At 40.9% G+C, this 23,153-nt stretch overlaps 1 protein-coding gene across 1 annotated transcript in view; it reads left to right on the top strand.

The window, feature by feature from the left end:
- Positions 1 to 23,153, top strand: part of telo2 (TEL2, telomere maintenance 2, homolog (S. cerevisiae)) — a 34,398-nt gene that overhangs the window by 10,400 nt on the left and 845 nt on the right. Inside the window, exons 16-19 of the mRNA XM_015963415.3 lie at positions 18,208 to 18,299; positions 18,412 to 18,511; positions 20,924 to 20,988; positions 21,080 to 21,195. Of these exons, the coding sequence (XP_015818901.1) occupies positions 18,208 to 18,299; positions 18,412 to 18,511; positions 20,924 to 20,988; positions 21,080 to 21,195 (373 nt within the window). The remainder of the gene's footprint in view (positions 1 to 18,207; positions 18,300 to 18,411; positions 18,512 to 20,923; positions 20,989 to 21,079; positions 21,196 to 23,153) is intronic.

Raw genomic sequence — 23,153 nt, 5'->3', positions numbered from 1 at the left:
TGAGATATTGTGCTGTATGGATGGTTTTGCTGGGATGGCAAGTAGTTCAGTTTTAGAGCGGTTGAGTTGGAGATGGTGGGATTTCATCCATTTTGATATGTCAGAGAGACAGTTTGATATTCGTGCAGAGACATTGTGGTCGTCCGATGGAAACGACAGATAGAGCTGGGTGTCGTCTGCATAGCAGTGGTAGGAAAAGCCATGTGATCGAATGATCTCACCCAGTGAGGTGGTGTATATGGCAAAGAGAAGAGGTCCTAGTACAGAGCCCTGGGGGACTCCTGTGGCAAGATGGTGCACAGTAGAGGATTGTCCAAGCCAAGATACACTGAATGATCGTCCTGTGAGGTACGATTCAAACCAGACATGTACTTTCTCTGTGATGCCCATGGTAGAGAGTGTGGACAAAAGGAAGCCATTGCTGACAGTGTCAAATGCAGCCGATGAGTCAAGGAGGATAAGCACTGAGGATTTGGCAGTCGCTCTAACTTCTTTTAAGGATTCAGTCACTGCTAACAGAGCAGTTTCAGTGGAGTGGCCCTTTTTGAACCCAGACTGGTAAGGGTCAAGCAGACAGTTTTGTGAGAGGCATTCTGTGATCTGCTTGAAAGCCACCATTTCAATGATTTTGGACAGAAAAGGGAGGAGAGAGATAGGTCGGTAGTTCTCCACATGATTTGGAGGAAGAGATGGGTTTTTTTTTAGCAGCAGTTTAACCTGAGCATGCTTGAGAGAGGTGGGAAATGTACCGGGTGTCAGTGAAGCGTTGATCACATGTGTGACTGCTGCAGCTACTGTCGGAGCAATAGCTTGGAGCAGCTTAGTCGGAATGGGGTCGAGTGGGCATGTAGTAGGGAGGCTGTACGTGAGAAACTTGGACTCACAGTTCTCAGTGAGAGGGGAAAAAGAGGAAAATGAAGCAGTAGGGCTTGAGATGGTTGGGCTAGAAAGAGTTTGTAGTAGCGAATGTTCAGGAGTGGCCAGTTGAGTAAACTGTTTGCTTATAGCTGCCACTTTGTCAGTGAAGAATGAGGCAAAGGTGTCAGCTGATAGATTGTTGGTAGGAGGTGGAGATGGAGGGTTGAGCAGAGTTTTGAATGTTGAAAATAGTTTCTGAGAGTCAGTAGAGCTGAGAATTTTGTCAGAGTATAAAGCTTTCTTTGCGTCAGTGATGCTGACAGAGAATGAGGACAGTAATTCATGAAATTTCAATTGATCACCAGTATTTTTTGTTTGCGCCATTTCCATTCTGCAGCTCTAAGATTGGTGCGTAGCGACCGGAGGGAATCATTAGCCAAGGGTGCGACTGAGAGGATCTAGCAGGTCTAGTGGCTAAAGGGCACAAGTTGTTAAGACAAGAGCAGAGTGTGGAGCAGAGTGACTTGGTGGCATCATTCACTTCATAAGCAGAGAATGTGCTGAGAGATGGAAGAGTGGAGGCAACAAGAGAGGAGAGGTGGTTGGGTGCCAGATTGCGGAGGTTGCGGCGGAATGATAATGATAAATGACCCGCACTTGTATAGTGCCTCTCAGAATAAGGACTCCAAAGCGCTTTACACTACAGTGTATCATTCATCCATTCACACACACATTCACACACTGATGGTGATGAGCTACAATGTAGCCACAGCTGCCCTGGGGCGCACTGACAGAGGAATGAGACCACTGGGGAAGAAGCAGTGGACCTCCCTTGTAGGGTCGTCCTGAAATGGATGAAGTAATGATCGGAAAGATGCAGCGGTGTGACAGAGATTGTGTCTATGGCACAGTTTCTGGTGAAAAATTAGGTCAAGTGCTTTTCCAGCTTTGTGTGTTGGAGGACTTTGTACTAGTTTTAGATCAAATGATGACATTAGTGACAGGAAGCCTGATGAGCTGGGATTGTCCAGGTGAATATTCATGTCTCCAAGGGCCATTGTGGGACAGTCGTGCTCAGGAATGGAGGAGAGCAGAGTGTCGAGTTCATCAAGAAAGTCTACGAGTTGACCTGGTTGGCGATATATGACAACCAAAAAGAATTTTTTCAGTACAGTTACCTGGATGGCATGGTATTCAAAGGAGTTGTATTTAGTGATGGGTAGCAACTGACTGTATATCCATTTGTTGGAAATTAACATGCCCGTTCCACAGAGGTGCGAATCTTCACTTGTCTCCCGATTCGATTCAATATCCCGATGCATCACGATTATTTCATATTGATTTGTTTTCATCGATAAATAGAAGATGTCAGATAATTGCTTTTTATTCATTATTTTTTTAATCAAAAACATAATTGACCCAACCTGCCATCCCTCAAAAGCTCTCCATTCACAACAGGTTAGGACAAAACATTTTAAACATTTAAGAAGATTTAACAAAGTAAAACAATCCGTTTCCTCGTTCAACACCACGCCTCAGGCTGAGAAAAACACGCTTTGCAAAAACTCACAAAATCTAAAAAAGGACTGAAAACCTACAGGACACATCATGTAATAATAAAATACATAACGGGTTCATATATGAGTGTTTAATGTCTCTGAGAAGCTTTAGAGTCAAATATTTATGCTGCAGTTCAACGGTGTCAGAACCAAATGAAGTGTGTGACTTAGCTTGTTATTTTATTTGAACCCAGTGGTTCATTTCTGAAATGTTGGAGAATGAACCAAGTTCTGTTTGATGCAGAAAATAATAAAACATAAAACAAATTCTACACTTCCAATAATATTTAAGATGTGTGTTTTATTCTTTCTGATAATAACACCAGCAGAAGGCTGTGGGCTGGATTAGGATTAAATTACCCAGCTGATGGATCTTCACTAACCAGCTAACTACAAACCTTTCCACTAACCTGTCCTGTGGGACCCTCACCATGTGACCCTCATGTCCATGCTGTCTCTGGAGGAGCAGATAGGAGACAAGACCTCCTGTAACCTAAAATGAACCAATGCTTCCTCCCAGCTTCTCTTTCAGCTGAATTTAACATCAGTTTATCATCATGAAACAAAAGAATAAAGTGGAACAAGAACTTCTATCTTCTATTTCTCTCTCCTTTTAACTTCTCCGTGTCGGTCTCAGGTTACAACTCTAGCGCTCAACCCTGCAGTCCATTAAGGCGGAGGAACCACTTGGTAAATGTGGAGGACGCTCACTCTGACAGATCTGGATGCTGCGCTGGTGCCGCCATTAAAAAAACAAAACTGCATTCCACTATAATCAATTATGGCGTACTCTTCTACGATGCAGAATCGTTTATGTCCGCATCCCGATGCATCGATTATTTGATTACTTTCCTCAGCTCTACCGTTCCACCACCTTGGCCAGATGCACGGGAAGTGTGGGAGAAAGTGTGGTTAATTGAGAGAGCAGATGGGGTAGCATTGTCACATGGTTTGATCCAGGTCTCGGTGAGAGCCAGTTCATCGAGTGACAGGTGGTTTGCGTATGCGGTAATGAAGTCTGCTTTGTTTACAGCTGATTGGCAGTTCCACAGTCCCATAGACAGGTGGATGTCTTCGGGGGGAGTTGGTTTTAGCGAGCGGAGGTTTTGAAGGTTGCGAAAGCGGTTTGCTGTGTGTGACCTTCTCTGAAGCCAGTGATCACAGGTATAGGATAATGGCACATTTTGCAAGGTGTCGATGGAGCAGCGTCTGGGTCAAGTTTGTTTGCTCTGTGGACACGCGCAGGTAGACACGGATGTCTTCACACCGGAGGGGCTGAGACACAAGGGCTGACGCTTCAGTTATGCCACCAAACTTATGCTGTGCTTCTAGTTGGAAACAGGTGTTCATGCAGCAGCTGATTGCAATGGTTAAGACCTAGATCACCTTATGAGTGTTTTCAAGGAGGGCAGAAACAGCTCGTTCACAGCCCCTGATTGCACTTGTTTTCAGTTGGCCCAAACCAGAGCTACTAGACAACAGGATTACCCACAGATGAGTTTCCTTCTCTTTCCCAATGGAAGATAGTGCAAAGCAAAAATTTAAGAAGACAAAAACAAGCACTAACAGACACTCAAGGCCCTTCGGTGCAGATTCAATTCTGTTTACCAAATACAAGGAAGAAGGTCCAGAAGTGTGTGCCTAAACACAAAATATTTGTATTTATGATATGATCTTGATAAACCACGTGCCATTTGTGTGAATATGTTGCAAAGTAATTTGCCCAAAAAAACTACCAGACAACATTAAATAACTATTAGTTATTTGATGTCGAGAAAGGGGTGGGATTAAATAAGCTGATGCTTCTTCCTACTCCCTTTTGAACATGTGTATAAAGAACAGAAGGAGAAGTTACTTATGTTGTGTGTATTACTATGTGTATGTACGCATGTTCAAAATAAAGACAAAGATCTTAAACTACACCAGATCAGTATTTGTTGATTTAACAAGTCAATCTATCAGTATACTAATACATCATAAGATTTATATTCAGGTTTTAACATTCACTTCACATAAATGTGTAAAAAGCATTTCCACTTCACACTGAGAATTAACCTCTTGAGTATCTGAGTGAAGACGTGATTTCTGAGGTATTTTGGTAACGCCTTTTTAACGTGTCAAATTCTGATTTGTCTAAGTTTAGAAAGAATAAAGTTTATAAAGGCTTGAACACTTCCTGGTCTTGCCGGTCTTTGCCGTTCACTCGATAAGGACATTCGGGTGAACAATCATTTTGAGACCATCTTTTGACCTCAAGGTCAAAGCCTCTCTGCAATACTTGCGAGTGATAGCAGACACGACGGCTCTTTTAAGAGCCACTCAACACCTCAGACAGACATCTAACCTGCAGACCCTGGTTGCGTCTCATTGCCGGTGAAAGCTGAATTCAAAGGGAGCTACGACTCTTTCTCGTAGATTCTCATAGTCTCGACGTTCGGTGAACTCACCACTGGGGCTACCTTTCCTCCGGACCGCCGGGAGCGACACATACAAGGGTATCGTAGACTCTGCACACTGGCATTGGATGGTTTTATAAATAAAGTTTAGCTTATCAAACCATACAGCCTAATTGATTTTACTACCCAGACTTCACAAGCTCAATCTCAGATGTTCACAAGGTTCTACTAAAACATCTAGCTTCCATTCCATCACTTTATTCTTCATCTGTTACCTGTATAACTATCATTTCATTCATACTTTGTCATGTACAATCATTTAGTTTAGGAAAATAGAATTAAAATCATTTTTATAAACTATTCTTGACTCTGTCTGGATTAATGTGAAGTGTGTGTTCCCTGAATAAATTCAAATTCAAATTCTAAAATACTTTATTAATCCCAGAGGGAAATTGATTGCTGTAGTAGCTCAGAATAATAATAATAATCAAGTCATCAAAGAGTTGTTGTATATTACAATGGCTGTTGGCAGGAAGGATCTCCAGTAGCGGTCAGTGTTGCAGCGAAACTGAAGAAGCCTCTGACTGAAGACACTCTTCTGTTGTCGGAGTCTTGTGAAGAGAATGCTCAGGGTTGTCCATCATTTTCTTGATTCTCAGGAGAATCTTTCTTTGCATTATCTCCTCCAGTGGTTCCACAGTCGTCCCCAGAACAGAACCAGCCTTTTTTATTAGGCTGTTGAGCCTTTTCAGGTCCCTGCTTCTGATGCTGCTACCCCAACAGACAATGGATGAAGAGATTACACTCTCAACAACAGATGTGTAGAAGATCTGCAGCATCTTGCTACAGACATTGAAGGACCTAAGCGTCCTCAAGAAGTACAGTCTGCTGTGCCCCTTCTTGTAAACAGCTTCGCTGTTCTTTCTCCAGTCCAGTCTGTTGTCCAGGTGAACTCCAAGGTATTTGTATTCCTCAACCACCTCCACTTCTTCTCCCATGATGGAAACAGTGTTCGACTCCACCCTGTTTCTTCTGAAGTCTAAAATCATCTCCTTTATTTTGTTCACATTCAAGGTCAGATGAATGTTTCCACACCATGCCACAAAGCACTCCACCAGCTCTCTGTACTCAGCTTCCTGTCCATCTCTGATACACTTGACGACTGCAGAGTCATCTGAGTATTTCTGTAGATGACAGGTGTCTGATTTGTACTGGAAGTCTGAGGTGTACAGGGTGAAAAGAAATGGTGAGAGTACAGTCCCCTGTGGTGCTCCAATGTTACTGATCGCCTGGTTTGATGTGCAGTTCTTCAACCTCACAAACTGTGGTCTGTTTGTCAGGTAGTCTTTAATCCAGGCGATAGTTGAGGCCCCCACCTGTGTCTTCTGGAGTTTCTGGCAACGTACTTCAGGCTGAATTGTGTTAAATGCACTGGAGAAATCAAAGAACATGACCCTCACAGTGCTGCCTGCTTTGTCCAGATGACAGTGGATTGGTTGAAGCAACTGGATGATGGTATCTTCAATTCCAACTCCATGGCGATAAGCAAACTGCAGCGGGTCCTGATATGTTCTAGTTTGGTTATTCAGGTGGACCAACAGGAGTCTCTCCAGGACCTTCATGATGTGGGATGTCAGGGCAACCGGTCTGTAGTCATTGACTGATGGGCGAGTTTTCTTTGGAACTGGAACAAGGCAGGATGTCTTCCACAGGACTGGAACCTTCTCCTGGGCCAGGCTGAGGTTGAAGAGGTGCTGCAGAATCCCACAGAGCTGCTCTGCACAGGCCTTCAGTACTCTGGGGCTGACACCATCTGGACCTGCAGCCTTGTTCCTGTTCAGTCTCTCCAGCTGCCTCTTCACCTGACTTCTAGAGACAGATAGGTGGGAGGGGGAGGTAAATGGGGCAGCATCATCTCCTGACTTGGTTGAAGACCGATTTATAGGACCAGAAGAGTCCACGATTGTGTTGGAGGACAAAAAAGCTGGTGTGTGACAGGAAAATGTTGGATTAGAGGAGGATGCTGGGTTTGTTCCTGAACTGAACCTATTGAAGAATTTGTTCAGTTCATTGGCTGTGTCCAGGCTGCCATCTGTGCAATCCTTCCTCTGCTTGAAGCCTGTGATCTTCTTCATCCCTGACCAGACATCTCTGATATTGTTCCTCTGTAGTTTGTTCTCCATCTTCTTCCTGTATGCCTCCTTGCTGTCTCTGATCTTGATCTTCAGTTGCTTCTGTATGCTCCTCAATAATTCCCTGTCTCCCTCCTTGAAGGCTCTTTTTTTCTCATTTAGCAGATTCTTCAGTTCACTGGTGATCCAGGGTTTGTTATTAGCGAAGCATCTCACTGTTCTGGTGGGTATTATATTGTCCACACAGAAGTTTATATAGTCAGTGACACATCCAGTCATGGCATTGATGTCCTCTTCATATCCTTGGCAGAGAGTCATCCAATCTGTGGTCTCAAAACAACCCTGTAGGGCTTCTTCAGCGTCCTGTGACCATTTTCTCACAGTTCTTCTTGTCACAGGTTGCCTCTGAACAAGTAGTTTGTATCCTGAGCAGAGAAAAACAAGATTGTGATCTGATTGTCTCAGAGGAGGTCTTGTTTTGGACATGTATGCATTCTTTACATTTTCATAACACAAATCCAATGTCTTGTTTTCTCTGGTGGAGCAGCTGACAAACTGTTGAAATGTTGGAAGTGTAGCAGAAAGCGAGGCATGCTTAAAATCACCAGATAAAGCCACAAAATGCATTGGGGTGCTGGGTTTGTAGCTTAGCGACAACGGAACTGATGGCATCACATGCATTTTCAGCAATGGCTGAAGGTGGAATATAAACGGTTGCCAAGACAACACTGGTGAACTCTCTTGGCAAATAATATGGGCGACAACTTACTGCCAAGAGTTCAACATCTGGGCTGCGGAGACGACATTTCACTGAAACATGACCTGGATGGCACCATCTGTTGTTCACAAGCACTGCCACTCCACCTCCTTTTCTTTTCCCGCTCCTCTTCAGATCTCTATCTGCTCGTACAGTCAGGAATCCTGGCAGAGACGCTGGAATCTGGGATATGGTCCTGCAGCCTCGTCTCACTGAAACACATAACACTACACTGCCAATACTCTGGCTGAGTCCTTGAAAGGGCTTGGAGTTCATCCATTTTGTTGGCCAGTGATCTCACAATGCCCATTATGATCGATGGAAGAGATGGTTTGAATTTCCTCTTTCTCTGTCTCCGTTTTGCTCCCGCTCTGCACCCAAGCTTCTTGCGTTTTAGATCATTTGGGATTTATGGTTTCAGTTGCACATCATAACAAATGCTCAAAAAGTGAAAAAATAGCAGTAAAAATCCTCCAAGCTTCACAGCACCAGAAACAGAAAAATAAAATGTCCAAAAAAAAAAAAAAAAAAGCGTTCCTCCCGAGAAACCAGAAGAAAAAATGTCCAAGAAAAGGAAAACTTACACATAGTCAACAGAGCTACTCCAGCATGCAGCCACCCAGAGCAGCGCAGTCAGTAAGTCAAAGAAACTAAAGTCTTCTGATTAAACTCGGGGTTTGGGAGGACAGAGCTGATGCATAAATAATGAACAGATGAACTGGAATAGGAATAGCCATCTTTTTTTCTTTTTTCAGATTTAAAGTATATATAGATTTATAGACATAGACAAACTGATAATATAAAATAACAAGTAAATCCTAAAAGAATGCTGATTGCTGTTAGCTGAGCAGATCCATCAAGGTAACGTGTCAGTATTTCATGATTTTGGCCAGGGGGCGAACTGGAGCACCCAGAGAAAACCCCCCATGTAACACAAGGAGTGTTTTCTGTGACATAATCCTTGTGTTAACTTTATTTTTTGTACACATGATTAGGTGCATATGGTGATGTGTATAAGGGAAGGGATGTGATTTATAGTCACCCTTGACAGAAGTGCTCTCTTTAGGTTTTTTGTAATATGTAAAAAAACTAACGTAATAGATTATCCATTGCCTAAATAACTAAGTCATATAAGCTAATACCCATGGGTTTACACTTATTTAATCTTCAGAAAGCATTCTTTTCTTATGGACTTGAGTCTACAATAAAGTTTTGAATCTGATCCTCTCATAAATCACTTGTCTAATACAAGTTTTTTTTAGCATTTGTTATGATGTGTAACCATGGCAACAAACTGGTTTACAATCGGGAGCAGCTGATTAACATAGGAAAGGTTGAAATAATACCTCAACTGAAGCCACAAATCCCAAACGAGCTAAAACGGAAGAAGCGTGGATGCAGAGTGGGAGCAAAACGGAGACAGAGAAAGAGGAAATTCAAACCATCTCTTCCATCGATCATAATGGGCAATGTGAGATCACTGGCCAGCAAGATGGATGAACTCCAAGACCTTTCAAGGACTCAGCCAGAGTTTCGGCAGTTTCGGAACCACTGGAGGAGATGATGCAAAGAGAATCAAGAAAATTATGGACAACCCTGAGCATTCTCTTCGCAAGACTGTCCCACAACGGAAGAGTGTCTTCAGTCAGAGGCTTCTTCAGTTTCGCTGCAACACTGACCACTACTGGAGATCCTTCCTGCCAACAGTCATTGTAATATACAATAACTCTTTGATGACTTGATTATTATTATTATTATTCTGAGCTACTACAGCAGTCAATTTCCCTCTGGGATTAATAAAGTATTTTCGAATTGAATTGAAGACACACCTTCAAAATATGAAGACGTTTTCTAAAATTGGGGCATACGTCTCTTAATATTGGAAGAAAGTGTGGGTTTTCTAGGAATAGAAGGAAGTGTGGGTTTTCTAGGAATAGAAGGAAGTGTGGGTTTACTAGAAATAGGAGGAAACTTGGATTTCTCAGCAATAGGAGGAAGCACTTTGTGGTTGAGTGACCCTTGTTCAATGGGTCTCTCTCTGACTGGAAGTCGGGCGGACTCCGTTGGTAGGGGCTGGAGACCTGATGATGATGACTGTGGTTCTCTACTCACCACGCCATCTGAACAGCCAACAGCCTTCTGTATTGTTTTCCTATTTTCAAAATTTTCGGATTGATTTTTGAGAGACATTTTCCCTGGTAAAATGACATCCTTCTTCTTTGGGGATGTTTTCATCTTTCTGCCTTCACCCCCTCGTTTATCGGGAGTTGGCAGGCATCTATTTTCCTTGGGAGAGGTTCGAGCCACAAAAATCTTTTCATTTTTAAACGTAGAGTCCGATGAGCATGATCCATCGCTCCAATCTTCAGACGAGCTTGTTTCACTTTCGCACTCAGAGTTTGATGACCATGGTGAAAGTTCACTTTTTTTGTGTTCAGAAGTCCTGTGGTCATGACCTAGTTCAGACTTAGAGCCTAATGAGCATGAGGCTTCACTTATTTCCCCTTCAGATGTATTTTCATTATCAGAGCTTGACAAATGGAAATTTCTTATCAATTCAACATCACGTGGGTCTATACCATCCAGTAGCAATTCATAGTTTTCTCTTATGCCTGAATGAGTTTTGTGAGATGTTTTCTCTGGTGAAATGACACCTGTGCCCTGTTTATTCTTCTTTGGAGGGGTTTTCATCTTTCTGCCTTCACCCCCTCGTTTATCGGGAGTTGGCAGGCATCTATTTTCCTTGGGAGAGGTTCGAGCCACAGAAATCTTTTCATTTTTAAACGTAGAGTCCGATGAGCATGATCCATCGCTCCAATCTTCAGACGAGCTTGTTTCACTTTCGCACTCAGAGTTTGATGACCATGGTGAAAGTTCACTTTTTTGGTGTTCAGAAGTCCTGTGGTCATGACCTAGTTCAGACTTAGAGCCTAATGAGCATGAGGCTTCACTTATTTCCCCTTCAGATGTATTTTCATTATCAGAGCTTGACAAATGGAAATTTCTTATCAATTCAACATCACGTGGGTCTATACCATCCAGTAGCAATTCATAGTTTTCTCTTATGCCTGAATGAGTTTTGTGAGATGTTTTCTCTGGTGAAATGACACCTGTGCCCTGTTTATTCTTCTTTGGAGGGGTTTTCATCTTTCTGCCTTCACCCCCTCGTTTATCGGGAGTTGGCAGGCATCTATTTTCCTTGGGAGAGGTTCGAGCCACAGAAATCTTTTCATTTTTAAACGTAGAGTCCGATGAGCATGATCCATCGCTCCAATCTTCAGACGAGCTTGTTTCACTTTCGCACTCAGAGTTTGATGACCATGGTGAAAGTTCACTTTTTTGGTGTTCAGAAGTCCTGTGGTCATGACCTAGTTCAGACTTAGAGCCTAATGAGCATGAGGCTTCACTTATTTCCCCTTCAGATGTATTTTCATTATCAGAGCTTGACAAATGGAAATTTCTTATCAATTCAACATCACGTGGGTCTATACCATCCAGTAGCAATTCATAGTTTTCTCTTATGCCTGAATGAGTTTTGTGAGATGTTTTCTCTGGTGAAATGACACCTGTGCCCTGTTTATTCTTCTTTGGAGGGGTTTTCATCTTTCTGCCTTCACCCCCTCGTTTATCGGGAGTTGGCAGGCATCTATTTTCCTTGGGAGAGGTTCGAGCCACAGAAATCTTTTCATTTTTAAACGTAGAGTCCGATGAGCATGATCCATCGCTCCAATCTTCAGACGAGCTTGTTTCACTTTCGCACTCAGAGTTTGATGACCATGGTGAAAGTTCACTTTTTTGGTGTTCAGAAGTCCTGTGGTCATGACCTAGTTCAGACTTAGAGCCTAATGAGCATGAGGCTTCACTTATTTCCCCTTCAGATGTATTTTCATTATCAGAGCTTGACAAATGGAAATTTCTTATCAATTCAACATCACGTGGGTCTATACCATCCAGTAGCAATTCATAGTTTTCTCTTATGCCTGAATGAGTTTTGTGAGATGTTTTCTCTGGTGAAATGACACCTGTGCCCTGTTTATTCTTCTTTGGAGGGGTTTTCATCTTTCTGCCTTCACCCCCTCGTTTATCGGGAGTTGGCAGGCATCTATTTTCCTTGGGAGAGGTTCGAGCCACAGAAATCTTTTCATTTTTAAACGTAGAGTCCGATGAGCATGATCCATCGCTCCAATCTTCAGACGAGCTTGTTTCACTTTCGCACTCAGAGTTTGATGACCATGGTGAAAGTTCACTTTTTTTGTGTTCAGAAGTCCTGTGGTCATGACCTAGTTCAGACTTAGAGCCTAATGAGCATGAGGCTTCACTTATTTCCCCTTCAGATGTATTTTCATTATCAGAGCTTGACAAATGGAAATTTCTTATCAATTCAACATCACGTGGGTCTATACCATCCAGTAGCAATTCATAGTTTTCACTTATGCCTGAATGAGTTTTGTGAGATGTTTTCTCTGGTGAAATGACACCTGTGCCTTGTTTATTCTTCTTTGGAGGGGTTTTCATCTTTCTGCCTTCACCCCCTCGTTTATCGGGAGTTAGCAGGCATCTATTTTCCTTGGGAGAGGTTCGAGCCACAGAAATCTTTTCATTTTTAAACGTAGAGTCCGATGAGCATGATCCATCGCTCCAATCTTCAGACGAGCTTGTTTCACTTTCGCACTCAGAGTTTGATGACCATGGTGAAAGTTCACTTTTTTTGTGTTCAGAAGTCCTGTGGTCATGACCTAGTTCAGACTTAGAGCCTAATGAGCATGAGGCTTCACTTATTTCCCCTTCAGATGTATTTTCATTATCAGAGCTTGACAAATGGAAATTTCTTATCAATTCAACATCACGTGGGTCTATACCATCCAGTAGCAATTCATAGTTTTCACTTATGCCTGAATGAGTTTTGTGAGATGTTTTCTCTGGTGAAATGACACCTGTGCCTTGTTTATTCTTCTTTGGAGGGGTTTTCATCTTTCTGCCTTCACCCCCTCGTTTATCGGGAGTTGGCAGGCATCTATTTTCCTTGGGAGAGGTTCGAGCCACAGAAATCTTTTCATTTTTAAACGTAGAGTCCGATGAGCATGATCCATCGCTCCAATCTTCAGACGAGCTTGTTTCACTTTCGCACTCAGAGTCTGATGAAACAAATGAACTTTTATCGTTGTCATCTTCAGATGACCTACTTTGATAATCATTATCAGAGACTGGTGATCGTGTTTCTGCATTCTCATGAAACATGTCATCGTCATCTGAACCCGCATAGCATGGCTCATCAGTTTCAGATGAACCTGGATCCTTCTCCATTGTTTGCAAGATTCTCACTTTGCCAGCTAGATCTTCAGGAGAACTTTTCAATGCTAAAGTTAACTTTTCAGGTTTTTCCATCTCTTTCATTCCAGGAGACATCCTAGAGCCTGACTTCTTATTTTCACCACTGAGTTGCTTAACTTGTATTTTGAGCTCCTCACATTCCTTCTCCAGCGTGTCTTTCTCTTTCTGAATGCGTTCCAGCCTTTCCTGGCAAAAAAGAAGCTCTACAGTGGTTTCTCCAAGCTTCACAAAGATGTCTGGGTCTTGCTTAATTTGAACGCTTGCCTGGTTTTCAAGCTCCTTTTGAAGGTTTTCCTCCAACTGCCTAACTTGGTTGATGTATTTTTTAGTTTCTTTTTGTGTATCCAGTTTCAGCTGTGCCAGTTCCTCGTCGTGTCTCTGTTTCATCTCCTTAAGTTTCTCTTTAGTGTGAGCAACGTTCTTTCTTGCGGTGGATTCGTTTTCCTCTTGTTTATTTGATAGCATTTGTTTGCAACTTTCGTTGGCCTCATACTTTTTCTTCAAAGAGTTAACTAAAATCTCCAGTTGTTGATTTATTTGTTTCAGCTCCTCAGAGTTTCTCTCGGCACTTATTTTTTCACGCTCAGCCTTAGCCAGGTCTTCATTAAGGCTTGCAATTTCTTCATTGCACTTTGAGCGCTCTTTTCTAAGACCAGAAACCTCCTCAGAAAGTGCAGCTTCCGATTTCTGCAACTCTTGAATTTGTTTTCTGTAAGAATTGATCTCTTCTTTGCTGGGGCTGTCTTTCAGTTTATTTTTCAGCTGCTGAATTTCTCTGTCAGCCTCCTTGTTCTTTCTAGTTAATTCTTTATAATCAACCTCCATTTCTAGAGCCCTCTCTTCAACCTGACTCAAGTCTGTCAACGGTTTGTGGAGTTTCGGGTCATACACTGTCTCACTTTCTTCAGCAAGGTCCTTTATACTTTCCTCAAGTTGATCAATTACACCAGACAAGGCCTTCGCCTTACCATTTTTGACTCCGATTTGATTTTTCCACTTACCAAATTCATTGAAGGTTGACTGTAGATGCGAAATATGTTTGTTATACTGCTTGAATTTGATCACAGCTCCCTTGACCAAATCCTCTGTTTCATTAGCACAAACTTTTGCATGTTTAAGGTCCTGCTCTGCTTTCTGTGCTCTCATTTTTGCAGACTCTAGCTCAGTCTTGAGGTTTTCAACCTGTTTAGAGAGATCTGACACCTCCCTGTCTTTGAGTTCAACTGCCATTTGATCCTTACTGAACTGTAATTTTTGTTCAATTTCGTGCGTATAAATTTTCATCTGCTCATTTAGCTGACATATTTTTTGTTCACTGTCTATGATTGCGTTTTGCAAAGCAGTGATACAATTTCCACTAAACTGAAAGGTGTCTGATGGCTTCTGAACGCTCCAGGCGAGTTTCATTTCAACCTGAAGAAGTGCTGATCGCACATGCTCTCTTAAGTTGCAGATGAGACGGTCCTTATTCTTTTCCAGGTCTTTCTTGGCTGTTGCTGTGATTGCGTTAATTTTATTACAGGTGTCTTCAACTGTGTAATTAGTCTGATACATTTCAAGAAAGCTTTGGCTTCTTTCATAATTCACTTGACTTGTAAAGTCATCAGATTCATCTAAAGTCTTCTTCATATTGTAAAACTGTGTTGCCATCATTCCCATATCTTCCTTGTACTGTTCAAGACAGCGTTTCAATTCAATATTCTGTGCTTCTAATCTGTCGTTCTCATTCTTCATTTTCACAGCATTCGTCAAACTTTTCTGAAGCTCATATTGGGATTTCTCAAGTTGTTCTATGAAATAAGCGTTCCTTTCGGACATCCAGCCATCTTCTGGATTACAAGAGTGTTGCATATCTGTGTAAAGATGATTGTTTTTCATTTCATCTTCAATAAGAAATGATATTTTTCCTAAACTATTTCCATAACGCGGGCTGTCGTCTTGTTTCAACAAACCTAATGTTGAGTTCATCTCTTCCACTCTTGAGAACATTTTGTTTGAGCAACAAGTTGAACCAACAACTTTTCCTGCGATTGTTCTTTAAATTACTCACCAGTGATCAGAAACTGATTTCTGAAGTGAGAGTATAAAAAAACTGAACGCAACTGAACAGTAGACAGAACTAACTGACAGTGATGTGTCACTGTCCTTTGATCTAGCTGAGTGTTGTGGCAACCAGACCCTGCCTACAGAATGACGTCATAAAGAATGGAATGTACCAAGTGATGATGCATGAATCAACTAACATTAACATTGATAATAATGTTATTTTGAATGGAATGTACCAAATGATGATGCATTGTGTCATAAAAATATTCATATTTAGTTCCCGAAGTTAAAATATATAAATATTTGTTTGTATCGTAAATCTGTGTTTTATTTTGGAACAAGTGGTATCTTCCTCATCGAGTTACCGCGAGATTTGATGTGAGATGAGACTTGTATGTGCATAAAGAAGCACGCAGACCGCTTTGTCTGAGCCATCTGCAGCATCTGCGCTGCCAATTACTCGAGGTAACTTGTTGTATTTGTGTGTAATATTGTAAATATTTGTTATGCATAGTATTGCAATTAATTTGTGTGTTAATTTAGAATGTGGAAGACTAATTGTACTCAACTTGGACCTCCGAAGTGGCACGCGGCCATGAGGTATTTCCTTTTTTTAATTTATTTATTTTTTTGCTAAAGCACATGTTCTGTCTTCAAAGAATGAAGCGTCTGAAGCTACTGTTTCTCAGTGTGTAGTTTTCACGGCGTTTAATAAACAAGGCTAAGCGCCTGTCGTCAGGAAGCCGAGCCAGTGTGGTCATTTCGGAGTAACATGCATTAATCAACTAACATTAACATTGATATTAATGGTATTATGAATGGAATGTACCAAATGATGATGCATGAATCAACTAACATTTATGGTCACACCAGACAAGGCCTCTGTCTTACAATTAATTAATTAGTAATTGTCTGGTGTGACCATAAATGTTAATGTTAGTTCATTCATGCATCATCAATTGTACATTCTATTAAAGTGTTAATTAATTTATTAATTAATTAAATAATGTAGCAATTAAAACATATTAATTATGACCAATAAGATGTGATGATTCCATATAAATATGAAATGTCAATCTGATTGATCTTTGAATGTTTAATCATAAGATTCCAGGGTTCTTTACTTTAGTGACCATAAACACACTTCGTATTAATTCAGACAGAGTCAGTATATAAATGGAAAAAATGTTGGAAGTGCTGCAGGGGTGTAACAAATTTTATCTGGTGCTCTCAGTGGTGCTCCTCAGCCAAAGGATCCACATGAATGTTGGGCAAAAGGAGATCTGAGGCACTCAGGAAATGCAGAAAAATTCTATTTTACATCTCTTGAGTGCCTCAGATCTCCTTTTGCCCAAGAGTTAGTATATAGTTTATAAAATTAATTTAATTATTTTTCCTAAACTAATAATTTATACATGACAAGATATGAATAATGAGATGTGAGGTGTTATGATGGAAGCTAGATGTTGTAGCAACCGTTCTTTGTATCTGACAGAAATTGTGAAATCTGGGTGTAAAAGAATTTGTTGTTTGGTTCTAAACTAGAGAGTTGTTTATTAATAACAGCATCACATGCATTCTGTCGTGCCAAGTCTATGCACCCTTGGTGTGGAGGTTCTCGTTCGATCCGGGGGGTCGTGCGGGTCGCTGCCTGTGGAGTGAACCTCTGATATCAGGAACCCGTAGCCAGTTCCGATAGGACCCGTCCGGTCTGAGATCACTTGAGGTGAAGGCTAAAAGCTGGAATGCTTATTTGCATCTAAGGCTGATGTTTGCTTGGCTCTTAGAAGAGCCGGTTGTTTGTTATCAGCCGCAGCGTTGCAGAGAGGCTTTGACTGGAGGTCAAAGGACAAGATGGTTTCAAAAATGCTTGTTTCCTGAATTGGCCGGTTCGAGGGTCAGCGAGAAACTGAATTACTCGGGAAGTAATTCTTGTTTTATTCAACTACTTTGTTATGATTCCTGGCCAAGTTTGGCAAATCAGAATTTGACACGTTTCTGAGTTTTTACCAACATCCCTCAGAAAAGCCACGTCCTCCTCAGATACAAAGATGTTTTTAACACTGTAAATGAGAATGATCAAAACCTTATGTGAGGTGCATTTTAACCTTGATGAGTATCTTATTGTAATGTGTATGAGTGCAAACAATGATTAACTTGTTAAATCAAACACATACTGATTAGTGATATAAATGGATCATTGTAAGAACAATATTCATTTTAAAGCCATCATTGGTTTAAGCACAGGTTATTCAAACATTTCTTTTAAACATCTTGTTCATCCATCACATATGATTATTGTAAGCATATGAGTTGTAAAAGTCATGGAGTCTTCACTTGTTCAGAGTGAAGAATGTTGACGTCTGGCTTTCATGCAGAGAGTGTAGGACTTTGGGAGAGAATGTTTGTCTGGGTGTTTTGTCTTCTGTATGTAAACACGCACTGAACAGAACCTTCTGGGTTTGGAAGGCCAAACAGAAAGTGGATTTATTTCTGTAGACGAAAGTTTATTATGTTGGTCAATATATAGGTGAAAGTTGACCCTTTTGGATGTTACATTAATTAATTAATTTAATTATTTAATTATTTATCTGTTAATTGATTGATTATTAAATACAATTAATTACCAAGTATATTAAGTAATTCATTAACACTGGTCATTAGATTATTACTGTTTTTGCCATAGGAACTTTTATAGTTGTGGATTACTGTCACATGGTAACAGACCATAACAACAGCAAGAAGCAAGTTTAGCTTTTTTTAAAGGTATTTATAAAGTATATTATAAAGGTTAGATAACTGCTTCATAAATTAATGCTTCATTCACAGGAGCCACATAGCCCCAACTTTTTTTTCTTCTTGCAACTCCCTGCCCCATTCCAGGCCCCTCCTGCCTGTCCCGAGTGCCGCTGGGGTGATCACCCCAACTTCAAGAAAGAACATCCTGAATATGTTCTCCCTTTTTCTCCTTCTTATAATGTATTACTCAAGTATAGTATCTGGACTTTGTATGGGCGGATACTTTAAATTTATCGTGTCAGACTTGGAACGGGAGCAAAGTTATGTGATCGAAATAGTTTGAATTGAGTTGTTTCATATTTTGTGAAACTGTTGTATTGTTCCTCCAGGGAGCCTCACAGCCTGCAGTTAAACCTTGTCCAAACCGTTATGCTCCTGTTGCTGGATACTTCTTCTTCCCTCTGCTCAGGAATTATGACAAGTATGTCTTTTAGTTTATGGAACCTCATTTTTTTTTAAGAACAAGAGTCAAAATTTATGTGTGAAAGCTTTTAAGAGGAGATTTTAAAACATTAACATCTTTTTTTTTTCAGGCCAGAGGTGACATTTGACTTGCTGGGCAGTGACCACCTGGTACTGGGCAGGTTGATCCACACTCTGGGTCTCTTTATGCATCTGGCTGTCAATGCACCGGTAGTTTTGATTACCTTTTTTCTTATTCATTCTCTTTGTCCATTTCTTCACTTTTTCTTCATTTTATTATTTACATTGACTTTTATCATATTTTAAAATCTTTTCAAATTTATTTTTATTTCATTTAAAAATTTTGCTCTTGTGAAGCGCTATTTAAAAGATTGCTTCTTCTTCAATAATGTGTATTCATTAGGGGTGTAACATTGGGGGGGGGGGGGACCATTTCGTACCAATTCAGTTAATTTTTTTCTGTAAAATAATGACTTTTTTTTTTTTTTTGCTTGATTTAAGTGCAGCATATAAAAGTTCCTAGGCGAGTTTCCGCATGGACACTATTGAGTGAAGCATGATGGCCGCACCCGCCCGATCTCCGTTTAAAAATGTGATCTGCTAATTCTGATCAACGACTTTCAGAGTGTATCAAACCAGCTGGCTGTCGCTGCTACTGTGGAGCCTGTAGAGAAGCTGAACGGAGCGTTGCGTCGTCCCTCCTTCCCTTTTTTCACTCTGTGCAGGCTCGCAGCGGCAAAAATGTAAACAAATACATCTGCAGAACTTTTCCCCTGGGACAATTGATGTAAAGTTTTCATCCTACAACAAAAAATACGGTGTGGAGGAAGCTCGTTATTTAATATGAGTTTTGAATAGGGCTGCACGATATTAGGAAAACCTGCGATATTCGATAACAGTGCTCAGTCACCCATATCAATATTACTTGGGATAAATGAACAAATACTAAAGTATGCAGTGTTTATGTTGTCTGGCGTGTGACGTCTGCTCTGGGTTCAAAGTAAACAAAAACTAATGCATGATTTCCATTACAACATAACATTTTTATTGCAAAAATATGCAGGTGCACCTGCTACTGTATTGGCTGCTAAACAACAAACTGCATGCAGTTTCTCAGTGACTTTAAAACATCACCTCCACCATAAAACCTTTTCTGATGCTCCAAATACAGAAAAACATCCCTTACCAGGGTTTTAGAATAAATAAAAATGTCTGAATATAACTTTAAATGTTAAATAATAGTTAACATCATTTAAATGCAACAGCAAATTCTCTCTCATTGCTACAGAACATTTTCTCCACTTATGTGGTTATGATATAAGGCTGTTGCTGTAATTGGAAAGTGAACTGTGCTGGGCCAAACTAGGAGAATATTAAGATTTTCTGAGTGAAAGAGCAAAACAATTGTCTACCTTTCAGAAGAGGAACTGGCAAAAAACTACATGGAAAATGTGTGAAAACGTTTGTTTTTAACCCCAAATTGAACAAGTTTACCTAGATCTTAAAAAGCAGCTCAGATGATGAAACTGCAACTATGATTCTGATAACAAGCTAACAAATTGAACTAGCTCCTCTAAGATAACCGGCTAGCAGAGCTTCTGACTGACAGTTTATGTGCAGCAGCAAATCAACTATCCTGATTAAGAAGGTTATAAAAGCTCATAAATGAAAAATCACTTTGATGTGTGGGGGAACTTTTCCAGGCCCTCTTTAGCAGGGTAGGACTGGGAGGAGAGTGCTGTAGCCTTTTAGCTGGAAGCTAACCGGAGCCTGGGGCTAACATCACCACCCGGTGGAACACTAGCGACGTGAAGGTGGGTTGGTTCACCAGCACGTGTCGGAGTCAATCCGGTAAAAATGATTAACGAAACCGAGCGGACTCATGTTCATGTTTGAAAGCAGTGCTGAATCCAGAAACCTCAGCACAAAGTGTGTTCGTTGCTCTGAGCCAGAATGGCGAACAAGGGAACGGCGCCGCTTACTGAGTTCGGGTGTTGCTTTCCATTCTAAGGGTCTACGTAGGGGGCAGGCGTATTACATAAACTGACCCATCTAATTGGCCGCATATCGGAAGGGCTACATTTGATTGGTCAAATAATACTTCCACGTAAAAAACAGCTGGTTTAAAAAAAGTTGATGTATAACACAGATGGAAATGTTTGAATCAAACAGTTATCGCCGTTTTTGACGTGTTTTGCGATGGGCCTATCACACGTCCTGTTATCGCGATGACGATAATTTTTCGATATATTGTGCAGCCCTAGTTTTAAAGAAGAAACTGTGCGGTGTGAGGTGAGTTTTTAAGGCTCACTGCAGAAATAAAAACATGGAGCATCAGCAGTCAAACACAACACTTGTCTGTATGAGCGTGACACTCATAGCTGCGCAAATCACCTGTGAAAGACATCATGTTAGATCAGCAGCCTGTGATGACACCTGGTCCTGCTCACTATAAAAGCTGCTTCAGATATTCAATAAATAAATACATATAATAATAATGTTCCAAAAATTAATCGAACGGAGCTCTTAAACACTGAACCGAACCGAATATGAATTTAGCTGACCGTTACACCCCTAGTATTCATGCTTTACATCTAGCTCATTTAAATGTTTATTTTGCAGATGGCTGCACAGATGGGTTGTGCTTTGCTGGACTTTGTGTGGGCAGTTCGGTACCATGCTGACCAGTACGTCTGATCCAAAATCTCTGTGTAAAATTATCTAACTACATTTTGTTGTGTTTTTGTAAGCGCTTAATCTGCTGTATGTTTCTTTAAGGATGGTGAGAAGAGGCGTCCTCTTTGCTGTCTGCTCCGTCTTTCTGAGCATGCCCAGTCAAAACATACTGCTGGACCTCAGCGACCAGCTGTTTGAGACCAGAACTTGGCTCGCAGGTAAATTTAAATATTGTGAAATAAAGAGTTTAAAGAGCAAGTCACCCACCTACCAGAGTCTTACTCCACTCCCACTTCCTGTTTGAAAAATGCAACAAATGCTGTTGCCTGGGAGACCAAGAGGGCTGAGCCACTGATAAATACACACACACACGGGCTCACAATGACATTGTGACATCATGATGTACCAGCTAATGTCATAGTAGGAGGCTCTTGAATGTGTTTTATCAGGGGATTATGGCCAGTGTGTTGTTTTATGCTGTGTTGTGTTGGGGCAGGAGCCTCACTGCTGAGGACAAAAACAGGATCAACAAAATGATCAAGAAATCTGGCTCAGTGGTTGGGCAAAGCTTGGACTCCTTTGATATGATCATCGACAAAAGGATGAAGAGTAAACTTAAGACAGTTATGTCTCTGGAGGATCACCCCCTTCACCAGATTTTTAAGGATCTCAGGAGCTCTTTCAGTGGACGAATGTTAATGCCCCGGTGCTCCACTGAACGTTTTAGGAACTCTTTTATTCCAGCTGCAGTGCGTTTTTACAATGAGCATTTCGTATGATTGTATATTTGATATTTTTATATTTTATCAGGACCAGTGAATGTTTTATTGTGTGGATGTGCATGTTGTGTTTACTTGGCCAAGGCAATTCAATTTCCCCCTTGGGGATTAATAAAGACAACCTTGAACCTTGAATAGTATACCCCTTAGCCAAAAGCGATGACTTAAATTCAAATGCATTGAAGAGTTTTTACCTGAAGATGGCACAATAATTTTAGGCAGAATATGTCAAATTTAACTAAGGTGCACTCAAGTGCCAAATTGTGGACTACATGTGTCTAAGACACAATTAGACTTCATTTATATAGTTTTATCAGCAAAAAGAAAAGTTGATTTGGGGGTGACTTGCTCTTTAAATAGTCTAAACTCTAACAACAACAATAATAAAGTGAAGCCTAAAAAATCCCATATGTTTTCGTATAGAACATCCGTGTTAAAGGGACTATAAGGAAGTTTAACAACCAATACATGTGGAGAAATGTAAAATATATTCCTCGTACATTCTCCTGCAATGCCCTGGTCCTGTAGAATGCTCCCTGGCATTTTAGGGTTGGGCATCAAGCATCGGTTGAAACTGGGACCAACTGTTAGTTTTTCGTGGAATCGTTCAGTTTTTTATGTCTATTCCTAGTTTCGATTCCTAGAACGCCGACCGGAAGAGGAATTCGCGGCCGATCTTCTTGGAAAAAAACGTGATCTGCAAATTTTGATCAACGCTTTTCAGAGCTGATCACACCAGCTGTCTGAGTGCAGCACCGAGTCCCCCCTCCTCCCCACCCGGTGCGTAGCAGCCAGATATAAACAAACACGTCTGTCAAACTTTTACTCCTTAATGTAAACTTTAACTCCTGCAGCATAGAGGAAACTTGTTAAATACGTCAACACGGTGGATTTAATAGAAGCTTTAAAGAACAAACTCTGGACGGTGCTGTTCAAGAAAATTCTGGTAATGCAAATGTGACAGAGTCTGTGAGAATGAAGCGAGCAGGAGGTCTGAGCTATGTCCCATAACAGAATGGTTTGGATCGCCACACCAAATCTGCTCTAATATCACTTTTATTTATACTTTTAGAATTGATTTTACACATAAAAGCATTTTGGGCCATTTTAATTATACTAATTAATCGTTTTAACTAATAAAATAGTTATGGGGGAAAGGGTTGATGCTTTTAATGCAAGCTGGGTGCTGACTCAGCTGTTTTCGTTCAGGAGTGTGCACATACAGCATGCGCGCCTCATGCACGAGCTTACTATTGAAACTGCAGTTACAGTTGGCCCTGAGGGGGCAGTCGCGAGCATAACAATGTCAAACTCCTTATAGTCCCTTTAAAGATAAAAATAGACTTATCTGAAATGCTGTGGTGAGGATTTAGCTTCAAAGCTGCACCTGGATCATG

The sequence above is a fragment of the Nothobranchius furzeri genome, chromosome 16 (genome assembly GCF_043380555.1).
Source record: "Nothobranchius furzeri strain GRZ-AD chromosome 16, NfurGRZ-RIMD1, whole genome shotgun sequence".
Classification (NCBI taxonomy): domain Eukaryota; kingdom Metazoa; phylum Chordata; class Actinopteri; order Cyprinodontiformes; family Nothobranchiidae; genus Nothobranchius; species Nothobranchius furzeri.
This window is presented reverse-complemented; position numbering and strand designations above follow the sequence as displayed.